Here is a 15857-nt window from a genome sequence, read left to right on the forward strand (position 1 = left end):
CTTTCCCTCCTGTGGTTTCTATTTTCCCGTCTGTGCCATGAGGAGAGTGGTTCTTGCCCCAGTCCATGAACCTCCACCCAGCAAGGTTTCTGCCAGTTTGATGGTTATAATTTAGCAACAGTCCAGACTATTGTTTCCCCGGGGCAGCGCCCACTGAAGGGAATATGCCAGGTCTTGATTTCCATAGGCCTCTGGCATTCCAGGCTCTGAAAGGTAAAGTCTTTTATTATACCTCTGCCCACCCCCCCAGGATTTGCATACTCAAATGAACTCTGCCTCAGGCATCTCCAGAAGGCCCAGCCCTAGGCCCTAGGCCACGGCTCCCTTAACACCTTCCAGGCTGCAAGCCACACCCCCTTCATTTTTGCCAGGCCCAGGCTCCAGCTGGCAAGGCTGAGCTCTTGTTTTGCCCTTTGGGCTTTGGCACAGGCTGCTTCTTCTGCCTGGAATACCCTTCCCTCTCCTGTTCATCTGCCTAACTTCTACTCATCCTTCAGGGCTCAGCCTAGAGACCGCTTCCTCTGAGAAGCCTTCTCAGATTGCTCCTGGACTGGGCTAAGTGCTCCAGCCGTGTACTCCCATAGCAGACTTTTCCTCCCCTGCTTTCCCACAGATAGGAGAGAATGAGAGGTTAGAAGTAAAAAGCACTCAGGCTGGGGGTGAGAAGAGCTGTAGAAAGTGAAGGGAAAATGAGAAAGAAAATGAGGTTTTAAGAAGTGTTTCTGTGATTTATGGACATTATTAATTTTGCTGGATACTGCATTCTTTTGGCACTGAGCCAGGACCACTTGGGTCCTGGCTCTCTAAGAGATTCAGTTGTCTAGTAAGTGTAAACCCTGGGAGGACAGCAATACTTTCCATTTTGTTCACTGCTGTATCCCCTAAAAGTAACATAGTGATTTAGGCAAGCTACTCCACCTCACTGGGCCTCAGTCTCCTCATCTGTACTTCACTTCATCTCTGTGCCTCAATTTCCTGTTCTGTAAAATGGAGTGACAGTTACCTATGTGTGGCCGGACTATTACATCAGTGGCTTCCAGTGAACCATACCTCCTGGGACTCATGGTGCCGTCCCTCCCACACTGACCGAGGGCTGGGCACGTGACTTGCTTTGGCCAAGGGGACATTAGTAAGCATGATGCAAGCGGAGCTTGCTCATTTACGGCTTGGTCCCTTAGAAGATTCCCTCTTGGAACCTCGCCGCCAGGATGTAAAGGAGCTCTGGTTGGCCTATTGAGTGACGTGGGGCCACTGGAGAGAGGCTTGGAGGATGAGCCACCATCTCGGACGTTCTAGCCCCAGGCAAGCTCTCAGCAGAATGCATCCACAAGAGGAACCTCAGTTTCACCACGTGGAGCAGAAAAACCACCCAGCCAACCCCAGTCAACCCCACGGAATCATGGGAAATAATATGTTGTTGTTTCAGGCTACTAAGCTTTGGAGTGGTTGATTACAAAGGAATAGATAACAAAAATCTCACCCTAGAAGGTTGATGTGAGGACTACATGAGTTAGTACATAGAAGGCACATATAAAAAGCATATTTTAATCCCAAGCACTCAATAAATGTTAGCTATTATTATTGTTGTTACTATAGTATGTGATCAATAAACATTTGTTGAAGAGATAATTGCCTTCCTGTCCCCCTCCCCCGACTTCCCCATTAGACTCTCACCTGGGCTGAGAAGTCGATGAGTCTTGGCAACGGCTGCTTGCTGCCTTCTTCACTTTTCAGGAAGTCCAGCAGGCTGCCTGTGTCGGGGAGGGTGAAGCAACAGTTACTACTCTCAGGACTTGAGTGTGTGCTTAAGATCGTTCATAGTCATGGATTTAAATAAAAGTATTTACCGCTCCTAGTGTTTGAGAAACAGAATTTGGGCGCTTGGAAAACGACTTTGTGATTGCCAGACTGGTCCCTTGACTGAGACAGCTTTCTGAGCCTGGATGACTGGGGGCATGGTTTTATAAGGCCGGCATAATTGTGTGTTTAGAAAATGATAAAAGCTTTGAGATTTTGAATCACTCTAAATGGAGGTCATGTGAGATGTTTCTGTATACAGAGAAACGGGCAGGGATTGAAAATGATTGGGAAATGGTGGTCTAAAAAAAAAATCCCTGAGACGTCCTGGTTGGTGTGTCGGCAGGGTGGGGGCAGCCTGGAACAGATGCTTTGTCAGCTCTTAAGGTTCACAAAGGTCTTAATGCTTTGACTCTCTTTTCTGGAGCATTGGTCCAGCTAGGGAAGGTGGCTGATGGTGGGGGCTGGGGGGGTGGTTTAGGGAGTCACCCCAGGCTCTAGGGCTCACAGTGAACCCCTAGAAACCTCTTCTCCTATCACCCAGAGGGATTCTGTCCCCACCCGCTCTCCCAGGGGCCCATGTGCTCCCCTTCTCCTGGCATCCCCCTAACATGATTTCACTCCCTCAAACAGGAGGGTGGGGTGGGTGGATATGAAGATGATCAGTGAGCTCGTGTCAGAAGAGCTCCTGGCCAGACTGGGGAAATCTTGAAGGCAAGAACCTTGACAGAGTCACCTTTGACTCTGCAATTGACCAGGAGGAGCCACAGCCTGCATCCCCAGCTCCCAGCATGTGGCACCTTTGGCCATGAACTCTGTGATGATGTAGATGGGCTCCTCCGTGACCACGGCATGCAGCTTCACCAGCTTGTCGTGCTGCAGAGTTTTCATCAGGTTGGCTTCTGCCAGGAACGCCTCCACAGACATGCTCCCGGGCTTCATCGTCTTCACGGCCACCTTGGTGTGCTTGTTGTAGGTGGCTGGAGTGGAACAGGGAGCAGGAAAGGGGGTCAGGACCCACTGCTCTTTCCCCACAGTTCTGGAGGACCCGGGTGCAGACCTGCCTCCTCCAGGACGCCTTCCCTGCCCATCTCAGCCCTTAGAGAGAGAAGGGGAGACGTGGGCTTTGGCCTCAGACAGATGTGGGTTGGAGGGCAGGTTTACCACTCCCTAGCTGTGTGCCCTTGGGCAAGTCACTCAACCTCTCTGAACTGTGGTTTCCTCATCTGCAAAGGCTCTTTCAGGGATTAAAGAATAACCTTAAAACATCACTCAGATTATGTCACTCACTCACACACCTACCTTTGTTTTGTCAGACATTCATACACATACTATCTTTGCTTAAAATGGTTTATTTAATCTTAACACTGCTCTCAAAATAAATACCAGTTTCATCATGGTCCATAACACCCTGCATGATCTGGCCTTGCCCACCTTGCCTCATCATCCACCAACACCCCCCTTACCTCTTGTGCACCAATCAGCCTGCGTATCATTCCCCAAGCAGCCAACTCCCCTTCCCACCACAGGGACTTTGCACATGCTGTTCCCTCACCTCACCCTACTCCTTCCCTGCTTCATCTTGTTGATCTTGTAAATCTCGTTGTTGCTTGTGTTTCCATGTTTGCCTTGGCTGCCAGGAAGCTCTAATCCAGAGTTGAGGTCTTCCTGTAGTAAGAGTCTAAGGCCTCATATAATATTTTTTGTTTTCCAACCTCATCAGCCCAATCTGTCTTACCTTCCTCTCCATACTTTCTCTGCCACATTCTCTTATTCAGTGCCCGGCACATAGTAGGCTCTCAATAAATATAGTTAAAATATGTGGATTTTAAACTTATTTTTTTCTGGCTGAATTGTTTGCATATCTGTAAGTTCTCTTCCCTCCCATTTGGAACATGGTGGAGTATAAACACAATGGGGGGGTGCCAGGCACTGGGCCAGGCATCCTGTCTAACCCACAGTCCTGCAAAGCAGGCTTTGCTATTCTTAGGTCATTAGAGGCAGGGCAGCAGGGGTGGAATATGACTTTTTGGTGCCCCACAATGCCCTAGCATGGCGCTGGGCACACGGCAGGTGCTCAGAACAGCTTGTTCATCAGCTGCCAACACTGAACTCACCTGGAAATCTCCAGTTATACTTTCCCATTCTTTTTTTTTTTTTTTTTTTTTTTTTGCCCCGCTGCATGGCATGTGGGATCTTAGGTCCCCAACCGGGAAGCTAAACCCGTACCCCCTGCGTTGGAAGCACAGAGTCTTAACCACCGGACCACCAGGGGAGCCCTATATTCTTTCCCATTCTTTTTTTTTTTTTTTTTTTTTTTTTTTTTGCCACGCTGCATGGCATGTGGGATCTTAGGTCCCCAACCGGGAATCTAAACCCGTACCCCCTGCATTGGAAGCACAGAGTCTTAACCACCGGACCACCAGGGAAGTCCTATATTCTTTCCCATTCTTAATTTTCATCATCCTAAGAGGTGTTCAGGTTATCTCAACACCCAACTAGTAGACTGTCCCAGCTCCATATGAGGGAGCAGATTCCTCAACTAGGACTCCTGCTTCCCAGAAGAAAGTGTTTGACCCCAACAGGCCTGGCCTCAAAGGCAAATCAGTGTTTGCATGGCAGGACAATTTGGTTTTCTATCAGAGAGGAACTGAAGAATTGCTCCTTTATGGTTATTATTCAAATCTCCCCTCTGCCCTGGGTGGCATTCCCACTTTGCCTCAGGCTGTTCCCAAAAGCAAGGACCTCCCTCTCCCCTCCTTCCCCTCCCCACTCTGGCCCTGGGTCCTTACCCATCCAGACTTCCCCAAACTGCCCAGCTCCAAGTTTCTTCTCCAGCCTGAGGGACTCCCGGGGGATCTCCCAGGCATCTTTCTCCCAAGGCTTCTGGGGTTTGGAGGATATGCAGGGCACTGTCAGCTTCTGGCAGAGTCCGTCGCTCCCCTCTGGAACAGAGCCCCTGATCAGCTGAGGGCAGCCAGCTCCAGGCCAGCCACAGGCTTCCCCTCGGGGGCTGCCCCACCTGGTCCACTGTATCTGGCCCATGTTCCAAAGGGTTGCCCCTATCAGGGACATTCCCAAGAGAACAGAGCATGATGAGATGCCACCTCTGCACTCCTGCTCAAAAGGCCTTCAGGAGAATCCGAAGCAACTATTTGTCTGGGGAGGAAGCATCAGCAGGCCTCTTGACCAGGATTCCTGGGAGACAGGCCCACCCACCTGGGTCCCCGGTTGGAAGGCAGCCCCAGTAGGGCTTACTCTTTTTTTGTTTGTTTGGCTGTGTCCCCCGGCATGTGGGATCTTAGTTTCCTGATCAGGGATCGAACCTGCACCCCCTGCATTAAAAGCGCAGAGTCTTAACCACTGGATCGCCAGGAAACTCCCAGGACTCACTCTTGTAGTGGGCCACCAGCTCCTGCAGGCTGCTGAAGGTGCTCCGGGGGGAGATGTAGAAGCCCCCATTGTCCAGGGTCCGGATCTTATAATGTTTCACTGTGTCCCCATGCTGGGGGTCGTAGTCTCGCACGGACAAAGAGTAGCTCCCTGCATGGGCCAGAGAGAAACCCCTCAGGAGTGGACTCTCAGAGGCCTGCCACCTTGTGTCAGCAACCTGACACTCTGTAAGGCCACTACTGGCACCTGCTCAGTGGAGTACAGGGTAGGAGTGGGCTGTGGAGTCAGGCTTCCTGGGTGCTTGTCAGGCTGCTCCATGTCCAGCTGTGAGACCTTGGACAAGTGACCAAGTCACTTCTCTGTGCCTCAGTTTCCTCATCTGTAAAATGGGATTGGTCATACCTCCTCACCCCATCACATTGCCTGATGGTTAAAAGAAGTAATGCTTGTACTCAGGATGTAAACACTCATTAAATGTTGGCTGTCATCATCTTCATTATTATCTCTTTTTCTTCCTATCATCTATCTATCTATCTAGCATCAATCACAAAAGCCAAGATACCGCACCAGTTTGGTAGAAACACTATTTAGAAACAAACAAGCAAAAAGATAAAACAAACACAAAAATATCCAGTTCAATTATTACAGTATAAACATTGAAATGTAAGTGTAAACATTAAATGCTGCGGCAGGCTGAGTAACAGCCCCCAAGATGTCCGTGTTTTAATCCCTGATACCTGTGCATATATTACCTTACACGGTAAAAGGGGTTTTGCAGATGTGATTCAGTTAAGGATCTGGAGATAGGGAAATCATCCTGGATTATCCAGGTAGGCCCAGTGTAATCACAAGGGTCCTTATAAGAGGAAGTAAGAAGGTCAAAGTAGGATATATGAAGATGGAAAGTTGAGGTTGGAGAGATGTGAGGAAGGGGCTATGAGGCAAGGAATGCTGGTGACCTCTAGAAGCTGAAAAAGGCAAAGAAACAGATTCTTTTGTGAAGCCTCCAGAAGGGACCAGTCCTGCGGACACTTTAACTTGAGCCCAGTGAGACTGATTTCAGACTTCTGACCCCCAGAACCGTAACATCATAAATTTATCTCGCTTTAAGCCACTAAGCTTGTGGTAACTTGTTACAACAGCAATAGGAACCTAATACACATGGCATCACATAGACCAGAAACACACACGTCTTTCAGTCCACGGCCACAGTTCTGCCATTTGTAAGCTGAGTATCCTTGGGCAAGTTATTAGCCTCTCTGTCTCTCAGTTTTCTCTACCACAGTAGCACCATGTCATAGGATTTGGGGGAGGTTTAAACTGTTGCATGAATAACAGTTGATCATACATGCTAGCCACTAAGAACCTTGTCTGGATAAAAAAATGAATGAAAGAAAAAAATGAATGAATAGGAAAAATATTCATTATAATGAATTATAGTTATATGTATTATGATAAATGATATTATTCACTATAGTGAATGAATAACCCCACAAGGTAGAGGTTTTATATCACCACAATTTTATAGATGAGGAGACTGAGGTCCAGGGAGGTGAAGTAACTCACCCACAGTCACACAGCTTGTAAGTAGCAGAGCTGGGAGTCAAACCCAGGCAGCAGGCTCTGGGACCCTGCTCTCAGCCACTCTGTCTGTCCAGTCAGGGTGACGCTGGTTTGGCCGATGCTGGGTGGGGAGAAGCAGAATCCAAGAAGCAGCAGGATAGGATTTGGGGCACTTGTGCTGCAATTTTTATTAACTCGGCGAACCCGCCTATGCCCCCACCTCTGAGGGCTGTGGCAGCGGCCCAAGCTCACCTTCCTGCCCCGTAGGTCTGCCCCTGTGTGCAGGATGGCCCAGTGGGAGAAGAGAAGCCGAGGGCTGTGCACGGCTTTACCTTTTTGTCCATTTCTTTTCCTCTGGGGGCTGAAAAGGGGCTTGTTGGGTGGGAGGAAATAAAGCCTAAATATTCACTGACCCAAAACACTGATTTTGAGTGGTGTTCTAGCCACATTCAGGCTTCCCCAGTTCAGATACCTAGGGAGTGAGTAGAAGGTCACACAGATGCCTTCGATTGTTGGCCCCAAAACTGTTTGCCCAGGGTACTGTGAGGTCACACTTTACGCAATTTACTGATTTCTTTGAACCAAGCAGTCTTGAGTCTAAACACCATAGTAAAGGTCCACTCTGTGTGGAATCCGAAATCACGAGACTCCTACTTACATTTATTCCTTTGGGAAAACTGGCCTCAGTTGATGTGTTTGAGTTACGCACTGTTTGGTGGCACTGCTCTTGCCTCCTGTGCAATGACCTGGCACAAAGCCACCCTCACAGCACAGTAATTTCAGGAAGCAGGCCACCAACATCAAAACTTCCAAATACATCAAAGGAGCTATTTTAAGCAGGGTCCCAGCGAAGGCCATCCTTTGGGAGGAGGCCACCCATTTTCGTATGGAGAGAGGGAAGAGTCAGGTCTAGGGACAAGATATATTTTGATGGATATTTAAAAGAATACAAGCAGAATGTTGTTTTTAGGGGCGGTCACTGCCTCCTACTTCCATTGGCCTAAGCCGGCAGCTCTGGGGGCTGAGAAGGCCCAAACTAGGCTTGAGCAAAGGGCAGGAGGAAGCTTGGAAGCCACAGTGGGCTGGTGAGTTGTTCAGGCCCCCATCCCCCAGGGCATTCCCCGTGGGGTAGGGGTGGGTGGGCAGGGACACAGGGCTGGGAGGGCCTGCATCACCTTTGGTGGTCTCGCTGTCCCGCATCATGAAGGAGCCCAGCACATTGCCAGGGGCCAGGAGTTGGCGCTCTGCATCCTTCCTGCGGATGCCCTTGAAGAACCACCTGGAGGGGAGGGGGGTGCAGCGTGTGAACCCATGGCGAACAATCCTGGCCGGCTCTCAGCGCTCTTGTCCGGCACCAGGATTCTGAGGGCCTGGCTTCCTGCGGGATCAATTTTACTCAGATTCTTTTGGGGAAACCAACCATTCTTTTAATATTTTAACATTAAAACAGACATTTTACCAAACTGGTGAATCCAGTTTGCTGAGGCTGGAACTTATGCAATTTGGGGAGCTTTCTTCAAGAAAAGTAACACAGCGTTACAAATACAAAATGCTCGTGGTCATTCCAGCACCACCCAATGTGAGGGATAAGGTGATGAACAGAAAGATTGGGTGGAAAAATACAGCAGTCTTAACCAACTGTGGTCAAAAATCTTACTTTTGCAAATTTCACAAGAACATTTGACCATCATTTCAGGGTCTTGGAGGCCCATGTGAGTGAGGGCTGAGCTTTGTTACTGCCACAGTTCATCCTCCTCTGTGGATACAGAGTGAATATAAAGTCGGCATGCATTTCTAAGCTAAAATGTGAGATTTCAAATGATTTTATACTTGGGACCATATCCTTGGACCTTTTCTTCATACTCCCTGGATGTTTGGGATCTTGGGTGGAAAAATTCATGCAGCAGCAACCAAATCCATTCCCTGAGGAGTAGTTCATGTGCTGTGATGGAAAAACCTCAGACCTGAGGTCAGCTGGCCTTGACCCTGCCACAAATCTACTGTGTGACTCTGAGCACGTCACTTTCCCTCTCTGGACTTCTGTTTCCTCTGCTATCAACTGGGGAGACAGACAGCTGACATTCATCAAGTTCTTGTTACCCACACAACAACTCTGTGGAATCATTGCCTTTATTATCCCCACTTTATAGATGAGGAAACTGAGGAACAGAGAAAGCAAGTAACTTGCCTGGCGTCATATAACTAGGAAGTGGTAGGGGCAGGATTCAAAGCCAGGCAGTCTGACTCCAGAGCCCAAGGTCTTAGTCACCATTCTACACCTCCCACTTGTCTTCTTTGCTCTCATTTGGTAAAGTAATTCATGCCATGGTAAAATGTTCAAGTAATGTTAAAGGGTACAGAGTAAGAGCTATCTCCCTGGCAATTCCATCCCTAGGAAGTTATCCCACCGATCTTGCACAGGAAGAAGTGACATATACGCAAGGAGATTCACTGCAGCACAAGACTGGAAGCAGCTTAAGTGACCACTGGCAGGGGATAGTGGGGCATCTACATGACAGACACTGCGGCTGTGAAAAGGAGGATACTGAAGGTGCTGCACGGAAGAGCTGAACAAAAGGAGCAGAACAGCGTGTGTTCAATCTACCACTTGTGTAAAATGGAGGGAGATATATGTATTTTCTTAATCAAGTATAAAGCATTTGGGAGGACGTACAAGAAACTGGTTGCTTCTGGAAGGGAAATAGCTGGGTGGGGATAGGGTGGGAGGAACACTTTTCACTCTTTATCCTAGGTCCTTCTGCACCATTTGCATTTTGAAACATTTGAAAATATTGCCTATTTCAAGGCAGATGAGGAAATAAGATCTCATCCCACGCTGATTCCAGTGCCCCAGCTGCCCTCCCCAGAGGCAGCCTCTGTGAGCAGTTTCTTGATGCAGACACAAGAACCCAGGAGTGTAAGACTCACATAAGTATTTAGGTCAGTGGTTCTCAAGGTGGGTCCCTGGACCAACAGCATCCGTCTCACCTGAGAACTTGTTAGAAATGCAAGTTATGAATCAGATAATCGGGGAGTGGGGCCCAGAAACCAGGGTTTTCACCAGCCCTCTAGGTGCTGCTGATGCACTCAAGTTCGAGAACCAGCCATTTAGGTTATCATCTAGACGATAACCCCACAGATGTCCTCTGCACCCAGCCTTTTCCGCTTAGCAATTATATTGCCTTCAAGGAGTAATACCAGCCATGCCTCTTTCGAGGCTGCTGCGAGGTGAGGCGTGACGCAGGGGCTCTGTAAGTGTTCAGAGCCCCGAGTGGGGAGAGTGCACGGACGCTCCAGCAGAAAGCCGAGAAAGAGAGAGAAGCAGCCCAGACCCCCTGCAGCACGTGGGGGGTGTGCTGGGGGAGTTCCAGGACAGAAGGTCAGCAGTGGAAGTGGGGGCTCCTTTACGGCCACAGAGGGGAGATTTCAAAGGGCAAAGAGGTTTCATGGGCACTAAGAAAGGGGTGACTTTAAGATGGGGAAAGCCCAAACATTGTAATGTTTAACAGACAAGTATCCCAAACCCTCAATACCATCTAGCCAGAGGGAGGAGGCAAAGGAGATAAAACCATGGGGACTGTCAGGTTTCAACTTTTTGACTGGCTGATTCTGAATTGGATCTATCACCACCCTATAGTGTAGCCATCTTTTTACTTGTCAATCTCACCGCCTACACTGTGAACATCTCCAGGGAGGAAGCCTTCCTGAGTCACCCAGTATCCCTGGAATAGGGCTGGGGGTACAGTAGGTGCTCAACAAGTGTCTGTGGGATGATTGGGTGGACGGATGAATGGATGAAGTCTAACTGTCTATGTTTTCAGAGTCAAGTAGGACACAAAGAGCCTGCAGTCAAGAATGATGGGTTACGGGGATCTCCTTGAGAGTGGGAGATGTCTCATGGACTCAGCAGCCCCCGCCTGGCACAGGGCTTGATGAGGCACAGGCCCATGTGTGCTGATGAGTCACGTGAGGGGTGACCGGCCGGGTGTGGGCTGGCTTGCCTCTCAGAGGATGCTCCTTGGCACAGCAGTATACTCCATCCAACAAATATTCATTGAGCACCTACTGCATGCCAGCCTGTGCCGAGGATGCAGCAGCAGGCAGAAAAGGTCCCTGCCCTCACGTACTCTCATTCTAGTGCGGGAGGCAGGCAGTGAACCCATGAACAACCAAGGAAACAAGATCATTTTTGCTAGTGAGAAGTGTCTAGAAGGGAGTAAAACGGGTTTCCATGAGAGAGAGAGTCTCAGAGGGGACCTGCTTGAGACCGCGAAGGCCTCTCTGAGACTGGAAAGATGAGAAGGAGCCAGTCAGGCAAAGAGCCCTAGGAAGAGTGTGCCAGGCAGGGGAGACAGTGAGCGCAAAGGCCCTGAGGCAGGAGCAAGGCTGGCTCTGTTCATGCTTCCTTCTGGAGGGCAGGGAAATAGAATACTCACTCCTCTGTCTCCAGAGAGTTGACTCGGGCAACGTAGTTGCTTGGGATGTAGCCCTCTTTCCGGGTAGCCAGGGATCGTGCTCTCCACCACTCCCCAGATCTGAGGGACAGGAGGAAGCAAAGGGGTTGGAGGGAAGGAGGACCACTCCTGGTCCTCTTGGGCCCCCCAGCCTTGGCCTGGAATACCCCCAACACCAGGAAGCCGGTAGGGTGAAGGGCAGGGCCACTACTGTCTCCGCTCCCAGCCTTCACCCCGTTAAGGTAAATCCCTTTACAACAATCCCCACTGTGCCTCTGAGGGTCTGCCCAGGGCCGGAATCAAGCCCTGTACCTGCATTCAGAGTCCTAGGTTTTTGGCCTCACTCTTATTCCCTGGACTTGTGGCCTTGGCCTTATTAGCCATATGTAAGGTGGGGCCCTATGCCCATGGCAGACTCACAGTGGCTCGTTGGGGCTGAGAGCCAGAAGGAGTGGGCTCAGGAGTCTGACCAAGCATAACCACTCCCATCCTTGGGCCCCAGGACATACTAGACACTACATCCACTGATGGTGAAGATGGTAGGAGATTGGAGGTAGCAAGCCCAGAGATCCATGGATTTCTGAATGCAAAGTCACCTCAGCAGGGTCTGGTCCATAGGTAAGGCTGCAGCTTAACCATAGGAGCCCAAGGAAGGCTTCCCTGAGAAAGCACTTTCTACTGTCCATCCTTGCCTGGATGTGCCATTAGCAAGTATGCAAAAGCCCCTTTACTGTGGCTGTAAGCCAGGTTAACAGCAAACTCTTCCTTCATTACGATCAGGTTCTCATCAGTCATTTACACCCTAGTGTAATATAGTTTATCAGGTCCTTTACTGAAGCACACGAGAGCATAACTGAGTATTGGAGATAGGTATGTCTCAGAGGGGAGTGGAATGGGGACTCACTCTTCCAGGACCACCATCTGGTCCCCCTTCTGGAAACTGAGGTCTTCATGGTGAATGGCCTCGTAATCATACAAGGCAACCACAGTGATCTCCTCAGAACCTGCTGGGAAGAGACATGTGGGATGGTGAGGCTTTATCTGAGCACACCCACAGTCCTGGGTGTTTCCCACCCCAACACCTGGCACCCAGCCCTGGACCCCTTGATGTGTCTGTCTCGTGATATAAGTAAGCATCTTGCCATGCCAGCTGCGATTCTTGAGTTTAAAGCTAACGGAGTTTTGTTCATGTTATGAAACAACATTATAGAAAAACAATAGCTTGTACCAAGTACTTTGGGGGAAATTTATGGGATTTTCAAGAGTGGTTTTGACTGTTTGGGATTTTTGCCTCAAGCTCTGACTGAGAACCTAACCTAATCGGCTACATAACACGACTCCACTCCACGTGCTCGCCAGCTACTTACCCTCTGTGGACGCTGGTGGGTTGCCGTTGCTACTGTCAGGCCACTGTGGGGAAGAAATGGGAGGGGAGGATGAATCCAATAGTGTGTGTGTAGCCATGGAAGGTCTGTGTCCGAAAGGATATCCCAGCCCTGTGAGTCATGGGAGGAGGCCCAGAGAGGACTGGGAAGTGCCCAAGGTAACACAGCACATTAGGGGCACAGCCAGCACAAGGACGCAGGTCTCTTGGGTTGTAGGCTCTGCCTTCAGCCTTGGACGTACTGGGGGACGTACTTGTGCCTTCCCCTCGACATACGGTGAGGGGCTTGGTGCAGATCAGTGTTTTCCAAGCTATGTTTGAAGAAACCCTAGGTCTACCAACATGGCCCATGAATAAAGGCTCCACTATGTATGTGAAACAACCTAAGTGTCTGTCTAAAGGGGAATTGGTGCCTACACTGTGGTGCTCTAAGCAGCCCTTATAAGAGGGAGGCCGTTTCATTCCTGACACAACGAGACCTCAAAGATACATTGTTGAGTAAACAAAGCTAGATCTTCAGAATGGTAAATATGATACATTGGTATAAAACACATACTCAAACATCCTAAACACTTTCTGTGGACACATACTGTACACATGTGAGTGTAAATTCATGGAAAAAAGTTTGCAAGTTTCCAGGCCAAACTGGCAACAGCTGATACCTCTGAGGTAGGGTGTGGTATTTCTAGGGAGGGGGACATTCGTCAGCAGAGACTGTAGCTTTCACTGAAATCTGTGATTTTTATTTTCGAGTAGAATGCATTTGTGTGTTACACACATAAGTAAACATTAATTTAAAGAAATAGGTTTGAGAAACACTAAGAAGTATATCCTTTTTGGGGAGATTCACAAAGCCCATTACAAAGATTTAGAAAGGCTCTGAGTCCTACAGGGAAGGAGTGTTTGGCCCAGAGTTTTGCAAACTGATTTGACCTGGGAAACCTTTCTCAGTTACTAACTTACTGCTGAGCCAGTGCTCTGAATGAGGGGAACAATGAATGGCTGATAATAGTGTCCCTTAAACCTGATGCTCAGAGAGAACAGCCAGAAACTGGTGGGAGAAAATCCTCTGCTTCCCACTGCTGACAAGCCAGAAGGCCTCAGAGAACCTGAGAACCTGGAGCCCTGGCCACAGAAAGGGCCCCGGGACATGCAGGCCAGGTGAGAAGCAGACCTCGGAGTGACTTAGGGTTTAGGATGTCAGCTCAGGATCTCGTGTAACCTCAGGCTGTATTAATAGATGTCAAGTGTCAGGAGGAGGGAGGTGAATATTCCGCTGTTCTCCCATTTCCACGTGTTTGGGGCAGGACTAAGGGGCCGGTATGTGATCCAGGAGTGAGGGTTATGGGGTAATATGCCTCCCTTCAATACAAGGAGGAACCTTCTAAGGGGCGCCAGGAAAGAGTGCCCCCCTGCCTCTGCAGGCAGCGAGCAGAGGCTGTCCTTCCTGGACAGCCTCAGGTAAGGGGATGGACGAAAGGATCCTATAGGAGAGAGAACCTAGCCTTGAGTTTAGGAAGACCCAGCTCTGCTGCTCCCCAGTGGTATGAGCCACTGTGGTATGAGGCCACAGTGGTATGAGGTTAAATGGTATGAGCCATTTAACCTCTTTGAGCCTCAGTCAGCCTGGCTGTAAAGTAGCGTAACTCCAGCCTCAGTTTTTGGTGAGGATTAATGAACAGAAATACCTCACTCCAGTGCCCGGAACATAGTAGGTTTTCAAAGAACGTAATGATTATTACAACTGTTACTGCTGCTTTTAGTACTGCTGTCCCTTTACTAGTACGATTATTGTAATCACTACTGTTACTACTGCTATGGCTCTTCTGACTATCACAACTACCATTACTAGTGGGGCTACTTTTATGGCAACTACTGCACCCAGGACCCCCACTATTGCCACCATGACTACTGCTCCTGTCACTAGCATTTGGCTCTGTTACTCTTGTTCCTACCCCTGGGACATTGGAACCTGCACTGCCCAAGTTTCAATCCTTACAACCAGGTGGTCTTCAGCAAGTTATTTAATCTCTCTGTGTCTCATCTGTAAAATGGGTATAATACAAATTGTGACCTACAAGAGCACTATTGTGAGGATTAAAGGTGTTAATAACAGTAATGCACTTAAGGTAGGGCTTGGTTCATCATAAGCTCTGTAGAAGTGTAAGGGAAGCAAGCAAATAACCTCTGCTAGTATTACCACTTCTCTCATTTACTCTCTCTGCTTTGGTTCCTACTGCTATTGCTGTTAGATTCCCACTAGTATTGTTGTTACAGTTACTGCCATGATGCTGATACTGTCATCATTCCTGTCATTACTTCAACTGCTGTTGTCACTAACCTGCTCACTCATTACTCTCAGTACTGCTTATGGTACTTCCTAGGTGTGAGGCTGGCCATGCCCCCCTGGGACCTGGTCACCCAGGCTGATGGGCCAAGGCCTGGGCAGTGGGACAAGGGGCAGTGACATCCCTGCCCTGGGTGCTTGGTGCAGGTGTATCCTGGGGAGTCAGGGAGCTGCCGGCGACTGGTAAGCTCCATTTCACCCCAGACTCATCCTGCTCGCCCTTGGGAAAACAGGAAGCGGTGAGGGCAGTTTGGGGAAGCCCCTGGGCTGCTGCCGGTCTCCCCTTTCTTCCCCAACTCACCCGCTTGCCCGAGGACGTGGGATCCGGCACATACAAAGTGCTGTGTGGGCTGGTGTTGGGCTCAGTTTTTGAGACCTTGCCTCCATCCCGGAGGAACTTGGACTTCACGCACCCCATCCTGTGGTAGAGAGAAGGGAGATGAGCCCCGCTTGCTCTGAGCTCCACACGGGGGAGTCTTTGATGCTGGGCTCTAGACCCCGTGTTCCCAGGCTGGCACCCTGTCACCTTCCCTGTCTCCCCTCCCCCTCTCTGCCCCCCTCACCCCACCCTGGCCACGTGGAGCTCACTCTGCCCTTGTCATCTCTCTGGGCTTCCCCACACCACATCTGGCCCGCACCCACGCAGAGCTGACAAGCTGTCGTAGTCATGCTACCAAGGACCCCTGCGATGGGGAGTTTATTCAGAGAATAAATCATGATGATCATTGAAATTCAACAGGTGGAGCCTCGGAGCAGAGTGGGGGGAGAGGGGTGGGAGCTGCCAGCTCTGGGGTCAGAAAGCCTGGGCTGACGCTTGACCCCTCCCTCCCCGACTAGCAGCTCACTTACCACGCCCCCTGCTCCCCAGTCTCAGTTCCTCATCAGCAAAGTGGGGATAATAATACGACCTGCTCGCCGG

General features: G+C 49.7%; 1 protein-coding gene across 2 annotated transcripts in view; it reads right to left on the reverse strand.

Annotated features, from left to right (window-relative positions):
- HCK (HCK proto-oncogene, Src family tyrosine kinase) overlaps positions 1 to 15857 on the reverse strand; it is a 41773-nt gene that overhangs the window by 10988 nt on the left and 14928 nt on the right. The window contains exons 2-10 of one of the 2 annotated variants that reach the window (XM_007446860.1): positions 15240 to 15357; positions 12575 to 12617; positions 12112 to 12211; positions 11190 to 11288; positions 7929 to 8032; positions 5191 to 5340; positions 4590 to 4742; positions 2598 to 2777; positions 1675 to 1751 (exon numbers count right to left, since the gene is read on the reverse strand). In XM_007446860.1, coding sequence (XP_007446922.1) covers positions 1675 to 1751; positions 2598 to 2777; positions 4590 to 4742; positions 5191 to 5340; positions 7929 to 8032; positions 11190 to 11288; positions 12112 to 12211; positions 12575 to 12617; positions 15240 to 15356 — 1023 coding nt within the window. In that variant the 5' untranslated portion in view covers position 15357. Of the gene's footprint in view, positions 1 to 1674; positions 1752 to 2597; positions 2778 to 4589; positions 4743 to 5190; positions 5341 to 7928; positions 8033 to 11189; positions 11289 to 12111; positions 12215 to 12574; positions 12618 to 15239; positions 15358 to 15857 lie in introns of those variants that run through there. The other variant, XM_007446861.1, reaches the window with a different exon arrangement.

The sequence above is a fragment of the Lipotes vexillifer genome, unplaced genomic scaffold, assembly GCF_000442215.2.
Source record: "Lipotes vexillifer unplaced genomic scaffold, Lipotes_vexillifer_v1.1 scaffold75, whole genome shotgun sequence".
In the NCBI taxonomy this organism is placed as follows: Eukaryota; Metazoa; Chordata; class Mammalia; order Artiodactyla; family Lipotidae; genus Lipotes; species Lipotes vexillifer.